Source organism: Cnephaeus nilssonii (genome assembly GCF_951640355.1).
Source record: "Cnephaeus nilssonii genome assembly, chromosome: 10".
Taxonomy (NCBI): domain Eukaryota; kingdom Metazoa; phylum Chordata; class Mammalia; order Chiroptera; family Vespertilionidae; genus Cnephaeus; species Cnephaeus nilssonii.
Window position 1 is genome coordinate 36,915,053 of NC_137081.1, and position 27,859 is coordinate 36,942,911.

The following is a 27,859-nucleotide window of genomic DNA, read 5'->3' on the forward strand; positions in this document are numbered from 1 at the left end:
AACAGCAACACATGTTGTTGCTTGTATAAAGCCTAGTGATAATTTTTAGACTAACTTCCATGGTGCCCTATTGGCATTAGCACTACCATTGTACCCTGCTGTATAATAAATAATCTTAAACACTATCAATTGTTGATACAAATGTTAGTCCCTAACCACTTTTTATATGTTTTAAATTTTTGAAAATCAAGTGTACCTGCCATAACATAAAATAAACACTAGACTGTATCACATTTTTAATGATTTCTTTAATTTGGGATCCTTAGCAATTTATTCAATAATATGAAAGTATTAGTTTAAAATAAGCTTTAGTTTAGAAATGTCTAAATATAGCATTTGACACTAGGTCAGCTATTATAAGGTTTGTTTAAATGTTTTGAAAAACATCCCACTGGAAAAATATTAAAATTAGAAAATAAAATTATGTAACATTTTTTAAAATTCAGAACTAAAAGGAAACTTGTGTGACATCAGCTTGCTAATTGTATCTGTGACCAGATAGATGGACAGAGTTACTTGAAAGGATGGGGGAGGGGAGAAGGAATGATCGTGGAACTAGTGAAAATGTTGAGAACTACATCAGTAATGAATGGGAAAGACATCAAGGGCCTGTTTCTTGGTGGTTGACATGGAGGGCCGAGCAGCCCATTTTGTTTAAAAGCTGACCAGATGTTTTGCTCTTTGATTGGCATTGTAAAGACTGTGTTTCTGGTATCAGAGCCTCTGTTGTTCACAGTTTGTTATGTATACACTGGTACCTTGTGTTAAGATAAAGAAAGTTGCTGTGTCCTCAGTTATCTTTTTCTTTGTTCAGATACATAGAGTGAAATGAAATTGAGACGCCACAAGATTATAATGCTATTAGAGGCGTGGTGCATGAAATTCGTGCACTTAGGGGGGGAGGTCCCTCAGCCCGGATTGCGAGAGGGCACAGGCCAGGCCGAGGGACCCCACCAGTGCATGATTGGGGCTAGGGAGGGACTGCAGTAGGGCTCCAGGGCGTGTCTGGCCCGTCTTGCTCATCCTGATAGGCCAGACCCCAGCAGAAAGCTAACCTACCAGTTGGAGCGTCTGCCCCCTGGTGGTCAGTGCACGTCTTAGCAAGCGGTTGAGTGGCTTTAGCATATCATTACCATATTACGCTTTGATTGGTTGAATGGCCAACCTGACACTTAGCATATTAGGCTTTTATTATATAGGATTTTGTATGTGATTTCTCCAGTCTATATTTAAAGCAGGGAATAGTTGTTGCTATCTATTAAAATTTCTCAGTACTGTGAGGATTTTTTAAAAGAGAAGAAATATTTAAATGAAGTAGTTTTAGACTTGAAATAGCCTGATTACACAGTGAACAGTTGAAACTAAGATTAAATGTTGTTTGTTTTGAAATGTCAGGATCCTAGAGTGGTAATTTATCAATAATGATATCCTGCAAGGTCAAGTAGGCATTTGATTTGTGCACTTTGATTGGGGTAATATGTGGAAAGGCATATGGATGTAAATGAGACATTATTTATCCCTGTTCAGGCCAAGAAAAGATCACTTTTCGTCATGTGAAGTTTGTCTAGTCCCAGTTTTTTTCTCAAATACCAAACTGACTGACTGCCTGGCTGGTGTATTGTTTATTCTTTACAGATAGTCATTCTACTTAAAAAAAAAAGGCGGGGGGGTGGGGGGGGCAGTGCGAAAGAACCCTAGCCAGTTTGGCTCAGTGGATAGTGTTGGCCCGTGGACTGAAGGGCCTTGGGTTCGATTACAGTCAAGGGACCAAACATACCTTGGTTGCAGGCTCGATCCCTGGCCCCAGTGCAGGAGGCAACCAATCAATGTGTGTCTCTCACATTGATCTCTCTCTCTCTCTCTCTCTCTCTCTCTCTCTGTCTCTCCCCCTCCCTTCCACTCTCTAAAAATCAATAGAAAAGTATCCTTGGGTGAGGATTAATAACAAAAACAAAAAGGCAAAAGTAACTTGGAAAATTGAAGTTAAATTGACAACTACTATTTTAAATATCTTAGGTTAACTTTTCTTATTTTCTTCTAAACTTACACTAGAACATACTGTTTTTGTTGCTTTCTCTACTATAATGTGATCATACCATGTAGCTTGGCTGTAATCTGCTTGTTTCACTCAATAGTGGAAAAAGGTCTTTGATATGTTTTTTTAATGCCTCCATATATACCATAGCTATTTTAAAATTTTCATTTGGATGGATATTTAGGCCATTTCTTGTTTTTCATTATTACAAATACCTTGTATCTGTATCTTGATGAACTTGTCCTATTATATCCTTAGCATAATTTCTCAAAAATTTAGATTACTTAGCGGAAGGATGTATACATTTTAAACTTTGATACATATTATTAGACTAGTAGCCCATTTGCAGGAAAATCCTGCAAGTGGCTGTTGTGGCCGCGTGCGCTGCCGCTGCCGCCGCCTTTGCGGCCACCATGCCTGCACCCGCTTGCCACTGCCGCCTGCCCCGCTCCGCCCCTCCCTGCCCCGCCCCGCCTGGGCTTTCCCTCTGGCAGCCACCTTGCTTTCTGCTTTTCCTCCCTCTTCCTTCTAAGTTGTCTTCAGTCTTCACTCCTCCCTCTCTCAGCATATGCAAATTAACCGCCATCTTTGTTGGGTAATTTGCATACTTGCCCTGATTGGCTGGTGGGTGTGGCTTTGGCTGGTGGGCGTGGCTTGGCGTAGCGAAGGTGCGGTCAATTTACATATTACTATTTTATTAGGTAGGATTTCCCTCCAATAAGATTACCTCTGCAATTGTCTATTTTAATTCCTCCACTGTTACCAATGCATCCTTGCCTCTTCAAAAAGTGAAGCATAAATCTTTTAAAAATTTGTATAGCTTTGCTTATTGTGAGGTAGAATATCCTTTTATAGATTTGTTTTGTAGGTTTATTTTTATATATTAAATACATAAATATATATATTTTGTAGGTTTTTTTGTTTTTATTTCTTTAATGAAACTGCTCATTTCATTCTTTTTTATTATTTTCAATTGGAGTGTTTTAAAGATTTTCTTTTAAAATACCAAACACTTATTTCATATATAAAATAATTTAGTACATGTAGTTAGGACTGAAATCAACCCCATATAATCTTGAGTATAGTGATATGACTTTTAAAATATACTAATAACATAACTGTTACAAGTGCTTTGATAATTGAATTTTAGTGGACTTTTAGAGGTATAGGACATTTATTTTCAAATCTAAGTTAAGAACAGCATTGATATGAAAAGGATATATACCTGTTAAAGAATTGATATGAAAAGGATATATACCTGTTAAAGAATGAAAGATGTTCAATTTAAATATATGTACTTCAGAGTAGATTGAAATTACACCAAGATTCTAATTCCTTTATTCTAAATGTATACTATTAAATAGGTATCTTACAAATGATAGAGCTGATTTAGAAAGATACTGTTGTGTATTTAGATACTATATGTAGGAGGCTATATCAATTTAAGCCTCATTTCTCAGAGGTGTTATTTGGAAAACTTTATGTTCTCTAATAAAACAACTAAGGCAAAAAGTTGTAAGATTTTCCTTGCCTTTTGTATTAATAACATGGTATACATAATTTTCAATAAAGGAAAAGACCACCCCCCCCAATTTTTCCTCCTAAAGTGGTGTAATTAATACTGAACTTTGTCTTTCAATTAAATTCTAAAATTAATTTGTAAAAGCTCTTTATATTTTAATGTTAATCTAACATTATCATTCCTGCCACCCTACACTTCATTTTATAGAAAGTTTTCCCATTTTACAAAATGCTATGGAATCTAGGTAAAGTGGTGTTTTTGTTATTAAACATACAGAGGAAATAGAAATCTATATCATAGATTTTAAATGTAATTAAGATAGTTCCCTGAGAAGAAATTGCTGCCCTATCTGTCATTAATTTATTTTATCTTTATTTACTGTAATCCTTACCTTGATCTCTGGTCACAGTACTGGGTCAATCAGTTTGGAGCATATGCCTGTACTGTGAGGAACAAAAAGATGTGCAAAATCTTACCCGGTCTTCCAGGAGCTTAGAGTGAACTTTGTGCTGTTTAAATTATATTTTAGTCAGCTGATTATTGTGTTGTGATAATGTTGCAATTTCTAACCCAAAAAGGATGGAAAATTTTTCAAAGTTCATTGCCATAGGCCTGGGGTTCTGGTATTTATTCAGGAAAAAAGACTGCTGGGACCTTAGAGGTAAGAGAAGGTTGAGTCCAGAAAAAAGTCAGAGCCTGCCTTTACGGTTTATACTTGACATAGTGCTGTGGTGATAGTTGTGAGAATCTGATGCAATTGAGCCAGTATCAGCTGGATGGGATCCATTTAGTTTAAGCCAGCAATATATTTGTATTTCCCTAGCAAGTAAAACAGTGCCTCGGAATTCAGAGGAGAGATCTTCCTTTCTTTTCCTTTAGACTCTTACTTATTTCTTTTTCCCCCTCCCTTTCTTTTGTCCAACTTATCTCTTAACTAGAGGCCTGATGCACGAAATTTGTGCAAGAGGCTCAGCCCTTGCAGCCCCGGCTTCGTTCAGAAGGTTGTTAGGCTGTCTGGTCTAATTAGAATATTATGCTTTTATTATTATAGATTTTTCCTGCCTTCTATTTTCCAGAGGTAATCATAGAGCTTGGCACAGGTGCTTCCCAGGACTTCCCAATCTGGATCGTCCTGTTGGTCATTTGTACTTTCCTAATCACTTTCTGCCACTTCTCTATTCAGTCTTTAGCAAATATTTTAAGATGCCTGGATATAATGGTGATCAAAGTAGAGAAGTTCCCCTTTTATAGTAGAGTTTGCATTGTAATGATGGTAGATAGTAGGGGAGTAAACTTGTGATAATGAGAGGGAAAGACAGGGTGTTGGGCTGAGGAGTGGGGGAGGGAGTTGTTTGGGACACTAGAAAGTCATCGGGGAAGGCCTCTGTAAAAGAAGCATTTGGGCTGATACATGGAGGATGAGAAGGAACCAGAAATAGGGCAGAGTGAACACTGAACATAAAGGCCCAGAAGGCAAGAACAAACTTGGCACGTATGAGAAGTAGAAGTTTACTACTTCGTGTTTCAGTCACAAAACTAGCTCTTTTCTTTTTCTGGTCTGCTTGTCTTCTTCCTTTGTTCTTTGCTTATAAATTCAAAGTTAACAAATCCAGTCTAAGGTAGGGAGGTCGGTTATAAAGAAGGAAACAAACTGAATTTACTGATAGGCTGTGGCATTAATCTGAGAATGGGTAAAGTCTATTATACATCATCAGGCCTTCTAAACTAAGCCCATGTCCTATAAGGTAGTGAACTGTAATCTAGTTAATTTGCATATAAACATGCCCACCCTTCTATTATAATGACTTACCAGTTGGAAGATTTTAGCTGAGTCATTCGGAGAGACTTTTGTGAATGAATAATCCTTGAAGTAGTGTAACTTCTTACATCTGTCCTTCATCTCTTTTTAGCCACTTGAGCATGCACCATGGTTTCATTTGATGGCCTTGGCCTGAATTTCCAAATAGACAATATGTCCTCAAAATTCTAAAGATTGCCATGACATTTGTCCTTGGGGAAAGAATTTGTTTGAAATTTTAAATGTTTTAATTGGCAAAAAGTGTTTGTTTAGTTATTTGATCCTATTGAATTGAAAGGAAAATTAAGTAATATATATTGACTCTACTTTGGTTTTATTTTCAGAGTGGAAAGTTGCATTAAGTATATTAAACTTTCATTCTTGTCTGAACCAAACTTTCCTTACACATTGCTATCATTAACATTCGAGATCAAGCATGCCTAACTCTGGAATGTTTCATTTCCAAGAAAAGTTTTCAGCCTGTCATTCTGACCAGAAAATAACAAAATAGGATAAATTAGCAATCTAAAGTCAGGAATCTAGCCATAGAGGGCCATTTCTCATTTCTGATTCAGTGCACTCTCTTTGACCCTTACCTTACTAGCTTTCTCAATTTCCGGGGTGGGATGGATGGACAAGTGCTTGGTGCAGGAGCATTCTGGCCAGCCTCTTACATGAGGTCCACAAACCTGGAAAATGGGTGACCTAGAGATGGAGCTGTATTGAAGATGCCATGGTGATTGCCATGTCTATTTTTTAAATTGTAATGTATTTTTTATTGTTAAAAAATGTCAACAGGTTGACAATGCAAATTTTATTGAAGAAGATTCCTCCTGGTTCCTGAATCTGGTAGGCTCCTATGTACCAGGAAGTCTCCATTAGCACTTCTCAGGTTTCCTGGTCCTTTGCAGGTATGTTGATTATATGAGATATTGCTTGGAAACAAAAGTCCATTTGATATTAAAACAAACTTATTGTGCCTTTCACATTTCCTACCGGGAGAGCTACATGTCTCAAATGCTTTCACAATTTAACAGTAAAGTTAGTGCCTTAACCAAACCAAAGATTTCTTTATCACAAGTTGTTGACTCAAACCTCATAATATATGCAATATATCCAGGTTGAAAGGTTTAAAAAAAAATAGAACTTAAAACAATCTTTAGACTGATTTTTCATATTTGAAAGACTAGTTATTTGCAGCATACAAATGGAGAGAGCAGTGCAAAATGCATCAAATTGTATATGATAAATATACTGTCAACCTAATGGCTGCCTCTAAGCAGAGTGAAAAGTACCACTTCTCAAAAGCAATCTAGATTGACTGTAAAGTTTACAATTTAGATCAATTGCTACTCTAGTTCCATACATTGCAAAATGATTCCAGAAACAGATTAAACATGCAATTGTTTTACAAAACTACAAATATTGTTTGGGACTTAAAACTATAAAGTGTAGCACTATATTTCTAAATTCAAGATAGTTTTACAGTAGAATAGATAATACTTCCATAGAAGTCTAGTCAAACTTAACTGGTCTGTCGACCATTCTTACATATTATTTCTTCCAAATCTTGGCCTAAGTAGATCTGTGCTCTATCATAGCATTTTAATCTGTTTCAAGGGTTTTATGAGATTTTTCAGTCTAGAAATAACGTTAAAGCAAATGAATTTATACCTACAAATGTCTTGCTGAAAATAGAATATAATGCAATATGACAATTCTATGTTGGATAAATTTCAAACCAAATTTCTAAGAATGACAATTTAAAATTTATATTTGACAATTATAATTTGATACCTATAAAACAAAAGTATAATTATAACTATTATGGGGAAATATTCACAAAGAATGAAGAACCTCTAAATTTAGTTATTTATAGCTGTCAGATGATAAGTTTTCTAATACCTATTCATAAACACTCATCACCTCAAAGAATGCCAGTGTATTTTTTTAGATATATTGATTGATTTCAGAAAAGAAAAAGAGAGAGAGAGAAACATCAATGATGAGAGAGAATCATTGATCTGCTGCCTCCTGCACTTCCCCTACTGGGGGTTGAGCCTGCAACTTGGGCATGTGCCCTGTCCAGGAATCGAACCATTACCTCCCAGTTCATAGGTCGTCGCTCAACCACGGAGCCATGCCAGCCGGGCGACCAGTGTATTTTTAAAACAAACTTAAAAGTGAGAAAGTAGGGGCTTATTTTATGTAACAGTGCTATTATGATAAAGCACCACTTGATATGTGAAAAAGCCAAAGTGTTCCCAAATCATGTATTTTTGTTACTGTGTCTTAAACATTAAAATAGTTAAGAAAAAAAGCTAATATTATTAACCACATTATATTCCTTTTTCCATTATTCGTTGCTTTAAGTTTTCCCATTATTCGTTGATTTAAGTTTTCCTTAGAACATATAATAGACAACAATTTAGTACATGATCTGTTAAATAAACACTTTTCCTCAAATTTCTAAGAAAATAATCCAAAACAAGAATAAGAAACCAAAAATTTATCTGCTATGTTTATTAGCGGCAGGCCATCCCTGCGGAAGAGTGGGGAGTTGCGGGGAGGTGGGAGTGGTGGGGTTGAGGGAAATGACAATAGGTCCTACTTTCTCTAGAATATATTGAGATACAGGTTAAAAGTTTCTTGGGTAAATTCATGGCTAGAGCAAAATTAAGCAAGAGCTCAGAATTTTACACTCACCCCCCCCCAAGCTAATTTCTCAGATGGTCATAACCAATTTAATATTTCAAAATATGTCCTTAGTCACTACTATCATCATCATCATCAGATACATCATTTAAAGGTGACTTCAATGACTGACGGTAGGAGTCCGATCTAGTAGGCTGGCATGTGGCCATGTCCCCAGTAGAAAGTAGGTCATAGCAGAAAGTATAACTCCACAGAGGCTTAGAGGACTGACTGGGAAGAAAAAATCTCTTTTCAGAGCAGGGCCCACTGACAACCACATCTGTAGCAACGGTGACGACAATTAAAGGTGTGAGTTTTGTTTTCTGTAACAGTTGCCTCAAAGTCAGGAACCCAGACACAGCATGTCCATAACTGGGTGTCTTTCCACTTTTGGAGAATAAATCGTAACATTTATTTATGTGATTCATCCATTCTGATTTCTCAGTGGCAGTAGCAGCATAAACTGCAGATGATTTAGTTGGTGTCTCGAGAAGCCATCCATTCTTTAAGTCTCCCTCATCTTCGATGGAATCAATAGTGACATTTTCCAGGGGAATAATACGTTACATTTTTTCTACTGGATGACAATATTGCCATATACAAGAATATCATTAAACAAGAAAAACTGCTGCCCTGGCCGGTTTGGCTTGGTGGATAGAGTGTTGGCCTGTGGACTGAGGGGTCTCGGGTTAGATTCTGGTCAAGGGCACATGCCCGGGTTCCGGGCTCAATCCCCAGTGGGGTTGTGCAGGAGGCAGCCGATTGATGACTTTTTCTCATCATTGATGGTTCTACCTCTCTCTCCCTCTCACTTCCTCTCTCAGATCAATAAAAATGTAAAAGAAAGAAAAAAACTGCCTTGCTTTGGCTTTTTCTGCACAACTTAGTCAGTACTCCTCCAATAAGAACCCTTCCAGGTATAGTTAAGGTTGGACCAGCTGCTACAAAACAGTTTTCTACTATATTTATACATCTAGTATTTACTTCACGGTTTGCCAACTGATCCACCCTGTTTTGCTAACACCCTGGCTGGGTGTGGGCAGCGGTGGCACTCCCAGCCCAGCCTTCCAGGTGTGCAGACATGGCAGGTGGGTGGCAATGGGTGTAGCCACTGCAGGTGACTCCCCTGCCCCTCTAGTCAAACCCCACTAGGGCCACCTGGGCTGGACTCTCCTCTAGGCACACCACCACCCACACCAGCAATTGCCATGTCTTAATGTGGTGTATGGCCGAGACATCCATAGTGTGCATATTGACCAAATCATCAATGGTTGAGACTTGAAATTAATATTTAACCAAGGCCTACACTGAAGATTACCATCATAGGATATAAGCTTCTAAAGTACAGGAATAAATTTTATTAAAAAATTATAATTGTATTACATCAGTTGTATTTAAAATTTTCAGTGTAGTTCAGAATCATTAATTTCTACCAGGCAGTGAAGAGATATTAAGTAGAGCAGAGAGCAGCTCATGATACAGTTACTATCAAATTACTAAGATTATGAGCAACTGTTAAAAGCATTTCCTCTTTAACTCCTGGATTTGAAGTTTTGGGGGTCACTGGTGATGATCAAATTTCATTAAAGTATTCTGACAAACTGAAACTTCATGCACTATTGAATGATCCTATATAATAAAAGGCTAATATGCAAATTGTCCCCTTGACCAGGAGTTTGACCAGGGGGCAGGCCGGCTGGACCCTACACATGCACGAATTTGTGCACCGGGCCTCTAGTGTTTTTATAAAAAACAACAGCACTAAGATATGTTGCCCTTGTTTATTTTATTTGAAAATGTCTTTATTGATTTTTTAAAATTGATTTTTAGAGAGGAAGGGAGAGAGCTAGATAGAAATATTGATGAGAGAAACATTGATTGACTGCCTCCTGCACTCCCCCTACTGGGGATCGTGCCTGATTTTGGCCATGTGTCCTGATAGGGAATTGAACCAGTGACCTCCTGGGTCAATCACTGAGCCACACTGACCAGGCAGGTTTGTATGTATGTATGTATGTATGTATGTATGTATTCATTCATTCGAGAGACAGGATGACAGAGGAAAAGAAACATCGATGTGAGAAAGAATCATTCATTGGTTGCCTCCCGCACGCACCCCAATCAGGGATCAAACCCGCAACCTGGATATGTGCCCTGACTGGGAATCAAACCCCCAACCTTTTGGTGCATGGGTCGATGCGCCAACCGACTGAGCCACCCAGCCAGGATGCCCTTATTTTATTTTTTATCTAATGTCTTTTGCATTCACTTACTGTCTGTAAACCTTGGTTCTAAAAATGGAGTAATGTAACTGGCTCTCAAGATGAAAATATAGCTTCTGAATTTCCATTTGCATATCCTCTTTAATTGCATGTACATCAATTTTATCATCTTCCCTGCAGTAGAAGGAGGATCTTTATAGCAAGTATCGTGTAAGAAATATTTGCATTATAAAAGCACATTCACACTTAAACTGATCGATAGAATTCAACATATAAAGCATGTGCGGGGGCTGACCAGCAGACCCTGGGCAATGGATGAATGGATTACGTGGACACAACGTTTGCTGTGAAAGAGAGGGCTAAGGGACTGCCTGGCTAAAGGAACCAGATAGCCTCGATTGCCTGCCTCGTTAGGCTTTTATTGTAATAGCAGTTAGAGATAGGAAAATTTTCACTCCCACATTATATCTAAAATGTTTATTTGAAGGAGAATATTCAATCATTAATCATAAATCAGGATGCCACACTAATTAGGTATGACCATAACCTATGTAATTATATGGTCATTGATTACAAGTTGTGGATGCCAGAAAGCATGCTCAAGTAGGCATTCAACTGTTAGACCTTATAAAGGCCGAAACTGAAGCTGAGGAGCAGATAAAGTACAACTTCCCAGGATAAAGCTGAACTTCAGTTCATTCCTAAGTCTTGCCTTTGGCCAAAATGTCCAAGGGTCATTGTGTGCAGCCTGAAGCAGGGCCCAGCTGGCAGAACTTGAGATGGGAGGGAAGGGAAAATTTGACCTTGGCTGTTAGTAGGGGTTTTGTCCAAAAATGCTGACTAGAGTAATAATGAGAGCTAACCTTTATTGAGACGTCGCTATGTACCAGACACCAAGTTGTTGTGGGTTTTTTCTTTTTTGCCTTTATAACAGAAAGTTTTATTGTTAATTATTTATCTTAATAGTTTCAGAAAGAGGTACACATTAGCTCAGTCCAACATGATTGGCAGTTGGCCAATCTAGTAAAGCAAGTGTTCTGAATGCTAAGGATTTAATTTAAATGCTTTTAATACTTAGCCATCTAACACTTCAAATATAGTCCAGAATAAAATGCATCATCTCCCTCCCTGTCACTTTAATACCCCACCTACCTCACTTCAATATGGAAATAGCGTCATTAAATGTGATTCCCAGAGGAACAAGTTCTCCAGAGAGCATAGCCATGAGGTCAGTGCACAAAAAGAAAAACTGAAAACAAAACTCTGTATGATCACTTGCTAGTCTAAGGAAACAAAAACCTTCCAATATATTAAGCAGTCAGTCCAGTTACAAATGCACTAGTAGGTCTATGTGAAGCGGTTCTGGTGTCATAAGGGAAAACGGCCGGCTATTGACAAGACACACAAGCAGGTGCGGTGCACCTGGCCCAGCGCTGGCCCTCAGGAGCCAAACGTGTTCTCCCCACCGAGGGCACCCCCCAGAGCCCATCTTCATCTTTTCCTTCTGGTCAAGCTGCCCACGGTTAGGCTGGACTGCGGGACTGTCTTCTCCACCAGGAAGACTGCCTTTTCGGAAGGGAGCTGGACCCGGGTCCTGACGATCCACGTGGACCGAGCCACAGAAAGGTCAGATGGAACCAGATCCTTCCGTTTGTCAATATCCACCCGCTGGGAGCCTGAGACTTTGCCCACGATCACCGGAACCCACTGGGGATGTTTCTCGGATCTCCGCGGATTCCACGCACCTGTGCGCCAGCGCGTGGTCCTCCCTAAACATCTGCTTCCCCGCAGGCGGGCACCACCGCCGCAGCAGCAGGGGCGGCGGTGACTACGCGACAGGCGGGACTTCCGGCGGCCGCAGCCTCGCGGACACCGCTTAGTTCTATCTAATGAAATCCTCCAAGGATTGCTCACTTAGTCCCCCTAACAACCCTACATGATGATTGTCCTCACTTACTGATGTGGAAACTGAAGCTGAGCAAAGGTGAGTAACCCGTACCAGGTCACACTGAAAGGTCGCAGCAGAGCTACGATTTAAATCGGGCCCAGAGCTGTGTTCTTATCATGACAGTGTTTCTCAGATCTCTCAGATAGGAATGTGATTTTTTTTTTTTTTAATCCAAGAGCATTAAAACTGCTTTGCACTAATTTAACTGCAGGTCAAGGAGCAGAATACACAGGGCTTACATTATGCCACTTGATAGTTGGCGTTTTCATGCCCGTTACCTCATTTAATCAACACAACCAAATTGCTCATAAATGAAAGAGGAAAGTGGCACAAAATGATTGAGTGACAGTGATGAAATGAAACTCTACGTCCTTTGGATTTCTAGCCCATATTTCTTCTACTGTGCCATGCTTTCCCCCAAAACACTGAAAAATATTTCCTTGGTAAATGACAATGGGTGAGGGGATACCATGTCTACTTCCTCTTCTCCCTGATCCTAATTTATTTCTCCACGTTTTCTCTCTGATCCTCTGCAGCTTAATATCTACTGAATCAAATTTCTTCCCCGGTCTATCTTCACTCCCCTGCTCCGCAATATGTAATAGATAGCATTCACATATTTGCCAATTTTGAAAATACAGGTATACCTTGGGTTTGGTTGCAGACCACTGCAATAAAGTGATTTATAATCTTTTTGCTGGTGGAGGGTCTTGCCTTTAATTTGTACAAAACAACCCACCAAAAACAAAACAAAAAAACAACCACACCAAAAAACACAAAAAGCAAACAAAAACATCTGTGAAGCACAATAAAGCGAAGTGCAATAAAAGGAGCGATGCCCTTTCTCATTTTACTTGTGAGGTTCAAAGTCACACTGCATTTACTTTCTCTGTTAAGAAAAAGGCTGTTTTGGTTAATTCGTGAAGCGAACCCAGCTGTTGAAGTGAGATCTACTTGGAGTCTACAACACCTGGCCGAGTATTAGCATAGAGAGCTCTGTAAATATAATTGATTGATTTAACGATTTGGCCTTTATGGAAGATGAACTTATTTTCAAGATGATAACTAATACTTGAATGAAAAACCCATGACGCAGCAATGCTTGTAATAATGGAGCATTTCAGTCTTTTCTAGCAGGATAGAGCCTTAGAAATGATCTAGTATCAATCTCCTCAAGGCTTAAGTGATTTAACCAAGTACAGAGAAAAAGATGTGTGGAGACTAGAATATTATCTTCTTGATTCTCGGTATAGTGCTGCTTCTACTGTGTCATACATGCCCCTAGTTATACAGTCATAAGTCTTCGTCTTAATGAACATTTACTGATTCCTGGTAGGATTTGGGGGTGGATGTGGGGAAGGATGCCATGGCATCAAAACAATCTGGAATTTGAATCCCAGCTCTGGCACTTGTGGGCAAAATCTTTGGTATTCTCTGAGTTTGTTTCCTTAAGTGTAGAACTGGAATAATATGTATATCAAAGAGCTATTGTGAATATTAAGGTAAATGAGACTGTGTATATGATTTGATGAGCTTGGGCTCGGCCACATTACAGGCACTCAGTAAATGGTGGTTGTTTTTCTGATATTATTAGGCTATTTGGTTTTGCATCTTATAAAATTGCCCTCAAGAGTCCATTGTGGTTTTATGAATAGAATAACATCACAACTTACACTCATAAGAATGGGACTCATCCTGTATTCTAGCTCTGGTCTGAAATGCTATCTTACTAGTAGATGGGAAACAGGGTTTTGTTTTTTTTTCTTATGTAATTTTAACATAAAGCAATGCTAAAACTAATTTTGAGCCTGCTCTCTACTATATAAACTTTATACTGTATTTTGTGTACTATATACAACTGAGGTAAAAGATGTCAAATGTCCCTGCAATTCCCAGAATTTAGACAATTGCTCGTTGGAAGCCTCTGTGCTTGTCCTCAAGCTGTTGCCTACCTCGGGAATGGAATGTTCTCATGTTCGGGCTGGCAAACTCCTGACCATACCATAAACAGTGAGCTCAAACATCACCTCCCTTTTTCTTATGACATTATCCTCTGTTTCTTCTGAACCTGATGGATGCTTTTATTATTGTACTTACTGAATCATATTGTAATTGTTACATGTCTGTGTCTCCTTTGATTCTGGGAATTCCTTGAGGCCAGGGCCCATGTTAGTCTCACCTTTCTGTTTAATCTAACTCCCAACCCTACACAGCTCTCAGAAAATATGCTGTGAGGTGGAGAAGGCTGATGGCTAGACAGATGCTACAGACCCCATTGGTGAGGATGCCCTTTGCTTCACGTTGGAAGCAAATGGTTATTTTTCTCTTTATTCTTGTGGAGGGACAGGGTATCATGTGGAACAGGGAGATGGGGATTTCCAGCACCTGGAATGGAGGTAGCTCAGTAGTGACATGAAGAAGTGGTTTCTGATGTCTCCCAGTGATGCGATTCACAGGTCTGGAGTATTTTGGAGAGAACATTGCAGAATCTGAGCTTATGTAAATAGGCACGAAGGCAGGAGATTGGCAAGAGATAAAAAGGGGTCCCATGTTACAGAAAAAATGACCTTTTTCTCCTGGAAATGGAAGTGAAACACCAGGCGCAAAGACGAGGGGCCGCCGGAGAAGTGACAGCGGGGGACTGCTCAGGTCATTGTCCTGAAATAGAGGAATGATCCTGGCAGTCTGGTGACGCACCTCTCACTCGAGTCAGTGCTTCCTGAAAAAGGCCGGAGCTCCGAGACACTAACAGTAACCTTATCCCTTCGCGCAGCACCTCCCATCCGCAGGCCGGTCTGCTGATCTAAAGCCACCGGGCAGGATTAGCAGGCCTTGAAGTGCTGCCCTGTCCGTGTGACTTCTCATCTCTACTCAAGACTGCACTGGCAGTTTCCCTTGGCAGCTTATCACACAGCGAGGACCGGCAAGGCTCTTAGGCTTTCAAGACAGCAGGGCACCCTTGGGGACGAGGCCTCTTGCTGGAGGTCACAGCACCTAGAGAGTGATTAGAGGGAGCAGCTGATCATCTCTCCAGCGAGTTCTGCTGTTCCTGTCACATCCAGGTCCAAGGCCAAGGCTTGCTGGCAAGTGAACTAAAACCACGGCTCCAGCCTGAAGGATGGCTTACACAGCTCAACGATCTACTGTCCTCAGCTGTAAGCCATGCAACCTTCTAGAAAAGCAGTCTGGACATTGGCAGTCTCTACACAATGTACAGTTGGGAGGTAGCTGTGGTGAGTCCCCCACGCCACTCTATGTGAAACCTGTTGTAGGAATTGTGCTTTGCTTCGTATAGTAACCTCATCGTACCTTTGGAAGTAGAATTCCTAAAAGTAGGTACAGAGGGTGAGCCCTCAGAATGAGTTTCACTGTGGCTCTGTGAGGGGGAGGCCACCCTGAGAGCATGTGCTGCGTGCCACCTGCATTCCTTCGGGGAACACCCAGGTGGAGGTGCTCAGAGCTGGGCTGCCGTGGCTGGGCTCCCAGCTTCTGTGATCACATCTGGGCTTGGTTTTATGGCCCTTTACAGAAGTTTATTTATTTGAAGGGAAGGGTAGGGAAAAGCTAGTAAATGCTCCTGTGGGCACTGGAGGGACCCGCCCTGCACAAGAAGAAAGAGAAAAATAATGGCTTGCTCTCAACATGAAGCAGAGGGCATTGCTGCCAATGATTTCTGTAACATCTGTCTAGCCATCAGCCTTTTCCATCTCACAGCATATTTTATGAGGGGACCTTTATTACAGGGGGGTTTGTTTCATTACTTCTTCAATCTTAAAATTAACGATAGACCCTTCCTGCCATTCCTAATAGCTTAAAGTCTACAGAGAACCAGCAAAGAGGAGAACACAGTATTGTGGCCTTTTGAAAATGTGCAGCGTCCCCAGCGTTGGTCGCAGTGGGCAAGGGTTTCTGAGGCGTGATATACTACATACGAGTAATCTGCTTTCTGTTTCAGTCTTTGGGAAATCAGTCTCTTTTCATCGATTTCCCAAAGATGGATTTGATAAGAGTTTTCATTTGAAAAGCAATGCTTGAGTAGGAAAGTTAAAGGAAGATACATTTCTAGCTTTAATTCTACCCACCCTGTAGCATTACATAAAGGCAGACCTCAGAGATACTGTGGGTTTGGCCCCAGACCCTGCAATGAAGGGAGTAGTAATCTTTTTGCTGCTGGGACGGTTCAGCCTTCACTGTAGAAGGTGTGACATCTGTAAAGCACAATAAAATGGGGGTGTGCCTGTATCTTTCCAAAGTCCCAAACCTCAGCAATGTTACTTCATCTCCCTCCATGTTCCTTCCCCATTCCACACAATTATAAAACTTAAAAGAGTAATATATCATGTCATATTCTGGCGTTGATTCAACAAATATTGTTAAATACCCACTATGTGCCAGGTACTGGGGCAGAATGATAAAACTAACTGACAACTAACAACAGTTTAACTAGATGTCTTACCTGTCCTAGTCACAGCTTTATCTTGGGGAGATATTCCTAATGGGGCTCCCCCCTTCTGTGATTGCACACTCTGATCCTAATACGTGTCTTCTCTCTTGCTGCGGCTGATTAGATGAAGGAGGAAACTTAATCCAAGGGAAGTTAGTTCAATGACTTGAAAATAGTGGGCCATTTTTTTAAAAAAATTGAGTTGATTGGGGTGACACTGGTTCATAAAACTATGCAGGTTTCAAGTGTACAACTCAACAAAACGTCATCTGCACACTGCATCGTGGGCCCCTAGCTCCAAAGTCTCTTTCCGTCCCCATTTCCCCCCAACCCCTTTCCCTCTGGCTATCTCCACACTGCTGTCTGTGTCTAAGTGATATAGATATATATATTTGCTTCTTTCGTCCAGCCACCCCAACCCCCTCCCCCTCTGCAAGCTGTTTCTATCAGGCATTTCTCACGTAAATGAGAATCAAGGCTGAAGAGTGTACTGGCTACTTAAACCCAAAGTCTCATGGAGCCAGAACCGGGAGAGCCGTTTCCGGGTTTCCTGTGCTCCCAGATTCTGAGGGAGGAGAGTGTCAGGGAAAACTGCTCAGGTGAAGAGAACAGAGTGGATGCACAGGGAAAGGCAAAGAAGCATGAGAAGATGAGGATAAGAAACATCCAGACTCTTTTTATACGTGGACTAATTTGACTAGATTTCTATTTCTAAAGCCTAATTTATATTTCCTGTGCAGAGAACGTCCTCAATGACTATTTATGCACAGGGCATTGTGTCCTAATTGCTTGGTGTGAACATGAAGCAGATATGGTCCTGACATCACAGAGTTTACAGAATAGTGGAGGAGGCAGATTTTACATATTCGATATTGACCATAGCATGTGTCACCACCCATTATCTATAATAATAAAAGTCTAAACAACCATCGCAACCAAACGGATGACCGAACAGGCTGTGTGGAGCAACCAGGCCGGCAGGGGTGTTAGTGAGGGACGACCAAACGACTGAGCAGCAGGCTGCTTGGGGTGACCAAGCCGGCAGGGGGGACAGTGAGAGGTGACCAGGCCAGCAGAGGGGGGCAGTGAAGGGTGACCAGGCTGGCGGGGGGAGGGGGCAGTAAGAAGCGACCAGGCTGGCTAGAGGGCAGTTAGGGGCGACCAGGCCAGCGGGGGGCGGGGGCAGTTGTGGGTGACCAGACCAGCGGGAGGGGGCAATTAGGGGCAACCAGGCTGGCAGGGGGGGCAGTTGGGGGTGACCAGGCCAGCGGGGGGGGGGGCAGATGGGGGTGACCAGGCCAGCAGGGGGGGCAGTTAGGGGTGATCAGGCAGGCAGGCAAGTGAGCAGTTAGAAGCCAGTGGTCCCGGATTGTGAGAGGGATGTCTGACTGCCGGTTTAGGCCTGATCCCCCAAGGGGCCCCGGTTTGGAGAGGGTGCAGGCTGGGCTGAGGGGACCCCTCCCCCCTGTGCACGAATTTTGTGAACTGAGCCTCTAGTCTAATATAAGAGGCAGATGGTGAAACAAATGACAAGTCCGAAGTAAATATGGGCTCAGGTGAAAATTTCAATGTTATTGATCATGACCAATGGATATATGAGCACATTAGGAAAATTAGTATGATATCATTAGCAAGTAAAATAAATCATGCTTAATGAGAATTCAACTTTGGCTGGATTTCCCTTCATCCCTTCTTCCCTTCCTTTCTTCCTTCTTTTCCTCCTTCCTTTCTTCCTTCTTTCTTTCCCTCCCTTTCTTTCCTCCTTATTGAAATCTGGCTATAGTATTATGCTAGTGCATGTATTCTAATTTGGTGCAGAGCATGCATAACAAAATAACTGAAAATCTATAAATGTTAGAACACATATATTATTTATTCCAGTGACTAAGGAATACTAAGTCATTCATTTTGTCAAGTTGCACTGTAACATTCCATTTTTATCTTTTATAGGTAATCTGCTACGCATTTGCAATTCTGAACCCTGTAGAATGTATTAACTTATAACAATAGACTATGGCACGTGTTAAATATACCTTTCCTGATTCATACTTCCGTCTTTTGGTGAAAAATGCCTGTCTCAAATATATTACTTTTACAGGTCGTTGGAAAAGAGTGCTGAACAGCAGGATTATCATAATGTGCTAAGAGATGGCACTTGTATCTCGTTGGCACGTAGAGAGCTCATGTGAAACCTCTTTGATCTTTGCTGCCTTTTTAGCTGAAAGGATTTGGAAATCTTTCTGGCACTGGTAAAGACAGAACTCTGCTGGCTGTTCATAGTTGGTCAGTTTTTAGCAATGGATAAGCAAGTCTTTGTTGAAATCAGTTTATTAATACACAGTGGGCAACATGTTGCCTTAAAGGCAAACACATATTTTTCTCCTATCAAAAAAACTGCCCCCACTTTTCACCAACATCCAAAGGTACTTAAAAGGGGTCTACATTTCCTTTTCCCAGTACGCCCAATGCTGAGAAATAGTACTGCCAGCCTCTGAACGTGAGCCGTTCTTCAGGTTAAGAGGAATTTTTCATGATGTAATTGATATCGTGACCACTCAGCTGGACACAGGCTTTCAAAAGCGGAGTGCACATGCTGACTTGTTTCCATGTCCTACTTGGACTAAAAGAATTCAGAGACGCGAAGAGTCTGTTGTGAAAAAAGTGCGTGAATAATGCAAGGGGCTGTCACAGCTATCACAGTGTACCGATGCAGTTATTGCTTTCTCATAAAATCATGAAAAACTTGAATTGAAAAAAAATATAACTATCCCAAGTTTATTCAGGCAGTTATAAAAGGGCACATGAGGGAAGGTTTCCCCTGAAATATATATTTTCAATAAAGTCTTTTTCTCATCAGCTTTATTGAGACATCACTGACGTTTAACATTATGTAAGTTTTTAGGTGCATGATGCGTTGATTTGACACAGTTATGTATTGCAAAATGATGACCATTAGCTAGTGCATCATGTCACATAATTACCATTTCTTTTTTTGTGGTGAGAACACTTAAGATCTACTCTCTTAGCAATTTTCAAGTATATAATACAGCATTGTTTACTATAATCACTATGCTGTACATTAGATCTAGGGAATGTATTAATCTTAGAACTGGAAGTTTGAATCCTTTGACCAACATCTCCCCATTTCCACCACCCCTAACCCCTCCCCATTCTCCTGGTAACCACTTCTCTCCCTCTGTTTCTATGACTTTGGCTTTTTAAAATTCCATTTATAAATGATATCATACAATCTTTGTCTTTCTTTGTCTGAAATATTTCACTTAGTATAATGCCCTCACAGTTCATCCATGTTGTCACAAGTAGCAGAATTTCCTCTTTCTCATGGCTAAATAATATTCCATTGTACGTATGTGCCATATCTTGCCCATTCATCTGTTGATGGACATCTCTACTAGAATCTAGGCTATGGTAAAGAATGCTGCAAAGAACATCTCTTTCATATCCTATTTTCATTTCCTTTGGGTACATACCCAGAAGCGGGATTGCTGCATCATATGGTAGTTCTATTTTTAATTTTTTGAGGAACCGCCATATGTTTCCTTAATTTCTGTAACCCATTTTCATTCCCACCAAAAATGCACAGGGTTCCATTTTCTCTACAGACTCACCAACATTATCTCTCATCTTTTTGACCATAGCTTTTCTAACAGGTGTGAAGTGATATTTTATTGTGGTTTTAATTTGCATTTCCCTGATGTTTAGTGATGTCAGGCACCATGTCATTTACCCATTGGCCATTTGTATGTATTTTTTGGAAAAGTGCCTATGTAGTTATCTTGCCCATTTTTAAATTGGATTTTTTTTGGTTTGTTTTTGCTATTGGGTTGCATGAGTTTTTAATTAATTTTGGATATTAACCCCTTATCGAAGATAAGATTTGAAAATATTTTCTCCCATTATTTAGGTTGCATTTTAATTTTATTGATTCTTTTTGCTGTGCATAAGCTTTTTCATTTGATGTAGTCCCACTTACTAATTTTTGGTTTTTGTTGATTGTACTTTTTGGTTTTATATCCAAAAAAATCATTGCCAAGATCAATGTCAAGGATTTTTTTCCTTGTTTTTTTCTTGGAGTTGTATGGTGGCAGGTTTCCTGTTTAAGTCTTTAATCCATTTCGAGTTAATTTTTGTGAATGGTGTATAAGCTAGGGGTTCACTTCCATTCATTTGTATGTGGTTATCCAATTTCCTCAACATTAGTTTTGAAGAGACTGACTTTTCTCTACTGAGTGTTCTTGGTTGCCTTGTCAAATTTTAGTTGATCGTATATGTGAGGGTTTATTTCTGGGCTCTTGATTTTGTTCCAGGGATTACCTGAGTTCCCCATTGCATAAGGTTTGGTGGGTGTAAAGGCTACTTCCCACTCTCAGGGTCCACTTCCATAGCTTCCTTTGTGCTTTTTGTGGGCAAATGACTCAGGCCCGGCGAATCGGATACACTGACCCTGAATATGACTTGGGGCTAGTGATTCAGGAAATTAAGGACACAGAGAGTCCTAGCTGGCAGCAGAAGAGGGGGTGGCCTCGTCCTGTTCCCCAGGGCAGTAGAGGCAGCGATGTTAACTGGTGTTCAGAGTCCAATTCTGGCAGGCTGTGTTGTCTGATGTTCAGGGGGAACGGGGCGGGAGATGGGGGAAGGGGGAGGGCAGTGGAATGCTCTCTGGACCATTTCTCTGGCTTGGTTGTGACTGCTTCTGGCTGCTCAGTGTCCAGGTCTGGGTTTCCAGCCTTCCCGGCTGCTCAGTGACATCCTGGCCAATATCTTTCACTACATTCCCCTTTCACTTAAGTCAAAGTTGTCCTTTTTTTGTTCTTCCAACTTTGAGGATTGTGACGGATACATACACATATTGGTAAAATAAGCTCTCTTTGCACATTTATGATGTCTGGGACTCGAAGGTTCGCTACATTGGACCCATTTGTACAATTTAAGCCACTGCCGTGTTGTGTACTTGCTGCAGTGGGATCAAAGGGAAGAGGTTACACAGCCAGGAAGCAGAAAAGGAAGCAATTGGCCTCCAAATCCAGGCGTTCCAACACACAGCATAAACTATACATAGAATTGTTCCGAACGTGGTTAAATATCACATAAATATAATGACCGATGCTGGTACACTATTGTGTGAAAATAGTGTTTCTATATTGCTTAATTGACTCCATTTGGTGACAAATGGGGTGGGGTTGCCGGGGATGTTCTAGAGAAAAAGGTGTTTGAGGATGTGTTACCTGTGAAGATACTGAGCATCCCTTCCCGCAAAATGTGGGCTAACTTCAGGGTTGCTCTTTCACATTTCCATTATCTCATTTGCTGTGCACAGCAGTTCAGAAAAGAAGGTGGGACAAGGATTATTCTGACTCTGTGGTGAGAATGCAGAGGGTTGTCACCAAAAAAATTAGTGCAAATTAGACACACGCCTAATATGTGGTGCAGTATGGATTCGACACCATCCTTCTGACCCTCAGCCCGGTCCTCTGGCCACCGTGCAGGAACCCAATACACTATCCTCACTGGGTTTCTTCACTTTAAAAATCTGAGTCTTTTCCTGAGATATTAACTTATCTATTCCCACTAAAACTACTCACAAAATGTTTTCTGCTCACTGTTTACCATTTCTCAAATTCTATGTTGTTTTGATATGACGGACAAAACCGAAGATGTTGACATTCCTAGGTTGCTGCAGAACAGAGCCACAGCCTACACAACCTAGCTAGTTTCTGAATCCTGAATGGACTGATTCTCCTAGATCCAAGAGTATCCTCTGCAGATCAAGTGGAGAAAAGTGCCTTCTTTGCCAAGGAAGCATAACCAAATGTTCCCAAGGCTTCAAATGCTGTGGGTACATATGAGGACACATGAACATCCATGCCCAAGTTACAGTCACCATTTCCCCCATATACTCCAACCCTCTGAAAAATGTTCCTTCCCTCCTTCCCAAAGTATATTGGTGCATTTACCGGGGTACAGACACCAGTCATTCTGGCTCTCTCACACAAAAGCTGCAGCCAGAGTAGGCTGCTCTGAGCTCCCTGCCCCTCCTCCAAAGCTGCAGACCTGCACCAACCACCCTGACTAGTGCCAGGACAGCTGGCCAGTCTCCTGTGTAATGAGGAGGGAAACTTCACCCTTCCGATGGGTGATGCTCATCAGGGGATGGTGGTGGTGGTGGTGGTGGTGGGTGGGGGGCAAGGGTTGTCCTGTAGCAGGGTTACCTGGACTCCAAAAATGTGGAGTTTAGTAAAGCAGCTCTTTGAGTTTGCATTCAGAGCTCTTTTGGCTTCCAGAGTGCCCGTGGGCCACCTTTGCAGAAACCACGATTCCTCACTAACTCTAGGGCCCAGCAGCTGAACTCCTTAGAATAAACTTTCTCTTTGAGACTCCACAATTTTCTTTTGTACTTTGGTCTTCACTGAATCCCTTCTTTAGCTCTGCCCCTGTTCCAACAGACATGGCATGTGTCTGGATACCAAATACAGCAGAATTTGTGGTCTTTGCCCAGGAGGCTATTTGGCCCTTATATAAGTCAGTGGCTGGAAATGGGCCCAGGGCAATGTTTTCCTTAGGAGTACCCAAGAAGCTCGTTTGAACCTTAGCTCAGGTTATCTCCCTGCTCCATTCTGAGAACCACCAATCACATTCAAACTAGAGCATAGGAAACTCTCTAGTCAAATTAGTAATATTTTGATGCTTTGTGCACTAAATACATTCTCAGGAAAAACTTGGCTTTAAAAGTTATTTCTCACTTAAACAACAACAACAACAAAAAAAAAACCAATACATAAGAAGAGGCAGTAAATCCAAGCGTCCTTCAACGATAAATGCATAAACAAAATGTGGTAGATACATACAATGGAATGTTTATCCAGCATTTAAAACTAAGGACATTTTGACACATGATGAACCTTGAAGACATTATGCTAAGTGAAATAAGCCAGTTTCAAAAGAACAAATATTATATGATTCTTCATAAATGAGATTCTTAGAGTACTCAAAATGGTGGTTGCTAGGGGCTGAGAGTCGGGGGGTGAAGGGAATGGGGAGTAATGTCTAATGGGGACAGAGTTTTAGCTGGGGAAGATGAATAAGTTCTGGAAATGGATGTCGTTGATCTCTGCATGGCAATAGAAATGTAGTTAATGCCAAAGAATTTCATGTAACCCCTCTTACATCTCCTGCTTTGACTCTAATGTATAAAATAAGCTGCAAAACTGCCACTCTCTGGAGCATTTTCTCAATTCCTGGCAATTGTTATCAGTTTGGCTCAAATAAGTTCATAAAAATCTCCATAGGTTTGTACGTTTCTTACATAGACACAGGTATTGGGGAGAGGGGAAGCGGGATGAGATGGCAGAGCCTGAACTGCACGTATTTGTTTGCTCACTGGTGTCTTTGGCGGTGGGAAATTAGCATAACTTCCTTCTCTCACAGTCAGATCTCCCAGCCTCCCAGTGGGGTTTCTCTTTGAAATAAGAGTTGTGTGTGTGGAAAGGATTCAGGAGCAAGGCTTAGAAGCCAAGAAGAAAAGCAACCAGCCTACTTCCCATCCAAAGAGTAACCAAATACAGCTGTAACTTTAGACAGAGGTGCTTGAGAAATGATTTTTATTATTTTTTTTTTAAGAAGCAAGTGTATATTGCTAAAGGTGGCTTAGGAAATCCACTTTGATGATCTAGTGCAATATATGATGAAAAATTTAACAAGTTAGCTGATTTTTTTTTCCTTAGGAAAAGAAATTTCACAACTAATAACTTTTTTAAGAGGCTAAATGATTACATTAGAAATACAAACCAAGAGATAGCCTAATACCCAGAGGGTACAGTATACTTACAACCGGTTCCCATTTCCTTCTGTATTAGCTACCTTCAAGTTTGAGCAGTTACTAAGGAAGTTAAACTTCTTTTGTGCTTTGTCTACCTGGAGTACATAAGAAGAGCTCAGCTAAAACAAATATGCAATAACTCCCCCCCTTATGACTGTAAGGGAACATATCTTATGGTGCTTGCAGTAGTCAGGTAACCTTGTGGGGAAACAGTAAGTCACATTTTAAGTTATGCATTACTAAATAGTTGCTGCTGAGCAATAACTTGTTTGGTATACTTGCTACCGCTTTGTAAGAGTAGTTTGTGTATGCAGTGTCGGGAGCACATAATCAACTGTGAATTGGCATGAAGAGAAAAGATACACTTGACATTGAGTGTGTGAAAAGTTATAAGTGATGGGATTTCCCATGAGCAAAGTAGACCAACAACAAGAAGTTGTATTTTATTAGTTTGAATAGGAAAAAGTTAGGTGACTTAACTAGGAAATACAGGATGGGGTAAAAGTAGGTTTTTAATTGTTCATATGGAAAAATAATAAATAAATAATAATACAAGAATAAACTCTGTAGGTTTGTAGTTGTTCATATGGAAAAATAATACAATAATTAATAAATAATAATACTAGAACAAACTGTTTTGTGTATTCAATACTGTAAACCTACTTTTGCCCCACCCTGTAGTTTAGTTTATTAACTATTGGTTTATTGACTCAATATTTTTTTAATGAGCCTAGGGATTGGGGAGAGGTTTATTCAAGGATCTGAATAATGACCACACCATGTCTTTCTTTTAGCTCATTCAAGACAAATTCAACATAGTTATCCTTTAACTAGTAGCCCATTTGCAGGAAAATCCTGCAAGCGGCTGTTGCGGCCGCGTGCGCTGCTGCTGCCGCTGCCGCCGCCTTTGCCTTTGCGGCCACCGTGCCTGCACCCGCTCGCCACTGCCGCCCGCCCCGCTCCGCCCCTTTCCACCCCGCCTCGCCCCGCCCCGCCTGGGCTTTCCCTCTGGCAGCCACCTTGCTTTCTGCTTTTCCTCCCTCTTCCTTCTAAGTTGTCTTCAGTCTTCATTCCTCCCTCTCTCAGCGTATGCAAATTAACTGCCATCTTTGTTGGGTAATTTGCATACTCGCCCTGATTGGCTGGTGGGTGTGGCTTTGGCTGGTGGGCGTGGCTTGGGCGTGGCAAAGGTGCGGTCAATTTGCATATTACTATTTTATTAGGTTGGATTAGTGACCTTTGAAAAAGGAAAGGTCACTTCTTTAAGAAGAAACAATATTATTTTTCTGAAATCCAATTTATTAAAAGAGTGTATACTGAAGTCACCATATTATGTGGATTTGTACCAAATTCTTTTTGTTCAAGTCAGTCTATACACCTCAGATCCAGATTTGGTGGTGTTTCTCCTCCTTGCCTGTAGGGCCATCTCCAGCCTATGACCTGATCAAGAGTGGATGGAATTGAGATGAGACCTGTAAGATGTATTCCTTATCTGGACACTACAGAAGATTCCAGTTTAATCGTTTTAAATTCTTGAGAATTCTTGTGCATCTCCAGTGCAGGGTTTGACATGTGATAGGAGTGATCATCGGTTCTGCTGCTACCAGAGCTGTGACTCTAGAAGGAAAGGGGACGTTTCTCCAGACAAATGGAAGACTAATTTTGTCATAGGACCCATTCGTCTGAAAAGGGAGAGATGTACAAGTAGAAATTCAGGATTTCAGTCTTAAATACACGCAGAACCAGCTCAGAATCAACCTTTCAACAGTCTGCCTCTATTTCATTCATGGTCCTTGCTCTGAGTGCTGTGAATGTGCCTACAATCATAGGGAGGCATTTTGTGAGTCAGAGAACAGACTAGAAATACCAGAAGCTGCAGAATGATTAACTAAAGGGTCAGTCTTAAGTTGAGGCACATTTCACCTGATGCTAAAGGAAATACTGCCTCATAGATACATTATGAACAAATTAGGCAGAGCTTCATAAAAGTGGGAGAAAACCTCACAAACCAAATTAAAGGAAATTAAAGAATAAAAGAGAGTCTCCTTCCATGAGACCTGCATGCTGAACCTTTAGTAGATACACATTTCTACTCTACGTGCTGTTTTCTAGAGTGTACCACAGCTTAAACAAAATGGGAAAATGGATTCAGTAATTGTTCCTTTCTATATTTTTCATGCACAGCATCTAGGCCTTCTGTCATGTATGAGGTTGAACCCCAATCTTCTATAGCTGAAAAAAAGCATTTCCACACATTTCTTTAAAGCATTCTTCTTAAGAGCCAGCATTTTACAGAGGGAATATTACACTAGCAATATCTAACTCTGAGGTGATATTCCCTAGTGGAGGTGACCACATTTCCTCTTTTGTTATTAAACTAGGGAGGCAGCCCTAGATGGATAAAACAAGAAGGAACTGGATGCCAAGACAAATTTTCCTGTTCCCTGTGCTCTCCGGCCATCGGTACTTGGGTTGACGGATTGGTTCCCCTTTTGCTTGGCATATAAAGGTACAGTGTAGAATTCCTGCACCTCCAGAATGTGAAGCTGTTTTCCAGATGCATTTAGAGTACATTAAAGCAACCATTCAGTGCCTTTTTGTCATGTTTCAGATGATGGGTGGCTCAGTGCCCTAGAGTTTGTGTGAAGTCAGATAGACCTCGGGAGGTCTAGGAGATCAAAACATGCCAGCTCAGTTGGTCCCTACCTGAAACCTGGGGTGGCGGCTGTGACTCAGCTTCCATGTCGTCAGGCCACAGGGCACTGGAGTGATAGCTCTGCTAGCAACAGAGCCCAAAGGGCGTGAGGCCACGTTGATTGAATTTGGGCTTGAAAAGTATAAATGCATAAAAATATGCATAATAATTTTTTTTCTTTTGGAGTAATATGATAGTCTGCTAATTGATTTATATGATACTCTCTCCTCGTGTCATTTACTTAAATAATTTTTCCATGTTATAAAGTAATATTTGTTTATTGAAGGAAACATATTTATTGAAGAAAATCATGTTTATTCAGAAAAAATACAAATAAGCAAAAAGCACAAATATTAAATCACCCCAAATTCCATCTTTATTAACATTTTATCTAGATACAAACATATAGATATAGATATACAACATCCTAGAACTATATATATTTCTATATCTACATTTATATCTGCAAATATATCTCCATCTACCTATACATCCATCTATTGATAGATTGATCTATTGATCTATCTCAGTATCTATATCTATGTACACTTCTATGAAATCATGCCGTATACACTATTTGATAACTTTTAAAACTGAACATATTATGAGCACTTTTACATCTCATTTTCTCCTACTAATGAATAGTCCCCTAAATTATTTTAAA

The 27,859-nt window shown here is 40.6% G+C and overlaps 1 protein-coding gene and 2 pseudogenes across 3 annotated transcripts; 1 reads left to right on the plus strand and 2 right to left on the minus strand.

Moving 5' to 3' along the window:
* Positions 1-359: 359 nt before the first annotated feature.
* On the minus strand, positions 360-9,259 carry LOC307106570 (pleckstrin homology domain-containing family F member 2-like; annotated as a pseudogene). The gene is made up of 2 exons: positions 9,194-9,259; positions 360-8,716 (listed from the first exon to the last, which is right to left on the minus strand). The product of its transcript is annotated as a pleckstrin homology domain-containing family F member 2-like (transcript).
* LOC307106273 (gamma-aminobutyric acid receptor-associated protein-like 2) lies at positions 8,914-12,948 on the minus strand (annotated as a pseudogene). Its single transcript has one exon. The product of its transcript is annotated as a gamma-aminobutyric acid receptor-associated protein-like 2 (transcript).
* Positions 12,949-15,337: 2,389 nt separating this feature from the next.
* On the plus strand, positions 15,338-26,388 carry CUZD1 (CUB and zona pellucida like domains 1; the record flags this gene model as incomplete). The annotated part of the gene is given in 8 exon segments (XM_079783140.1): positions 15,338-15,452; positions 25,809-25,905; positions 25,907-25,961; positions 25,965-26,064; positions 26,067-26,227; positions 26,231-26,279; positions 26,282-26,358; positions 26,362-26,388. Coding segments are annotated over 8 exon segments (681 nt in total).
* Positions 26,389-27,859: the final 1,471 nt, after the last annotated feature.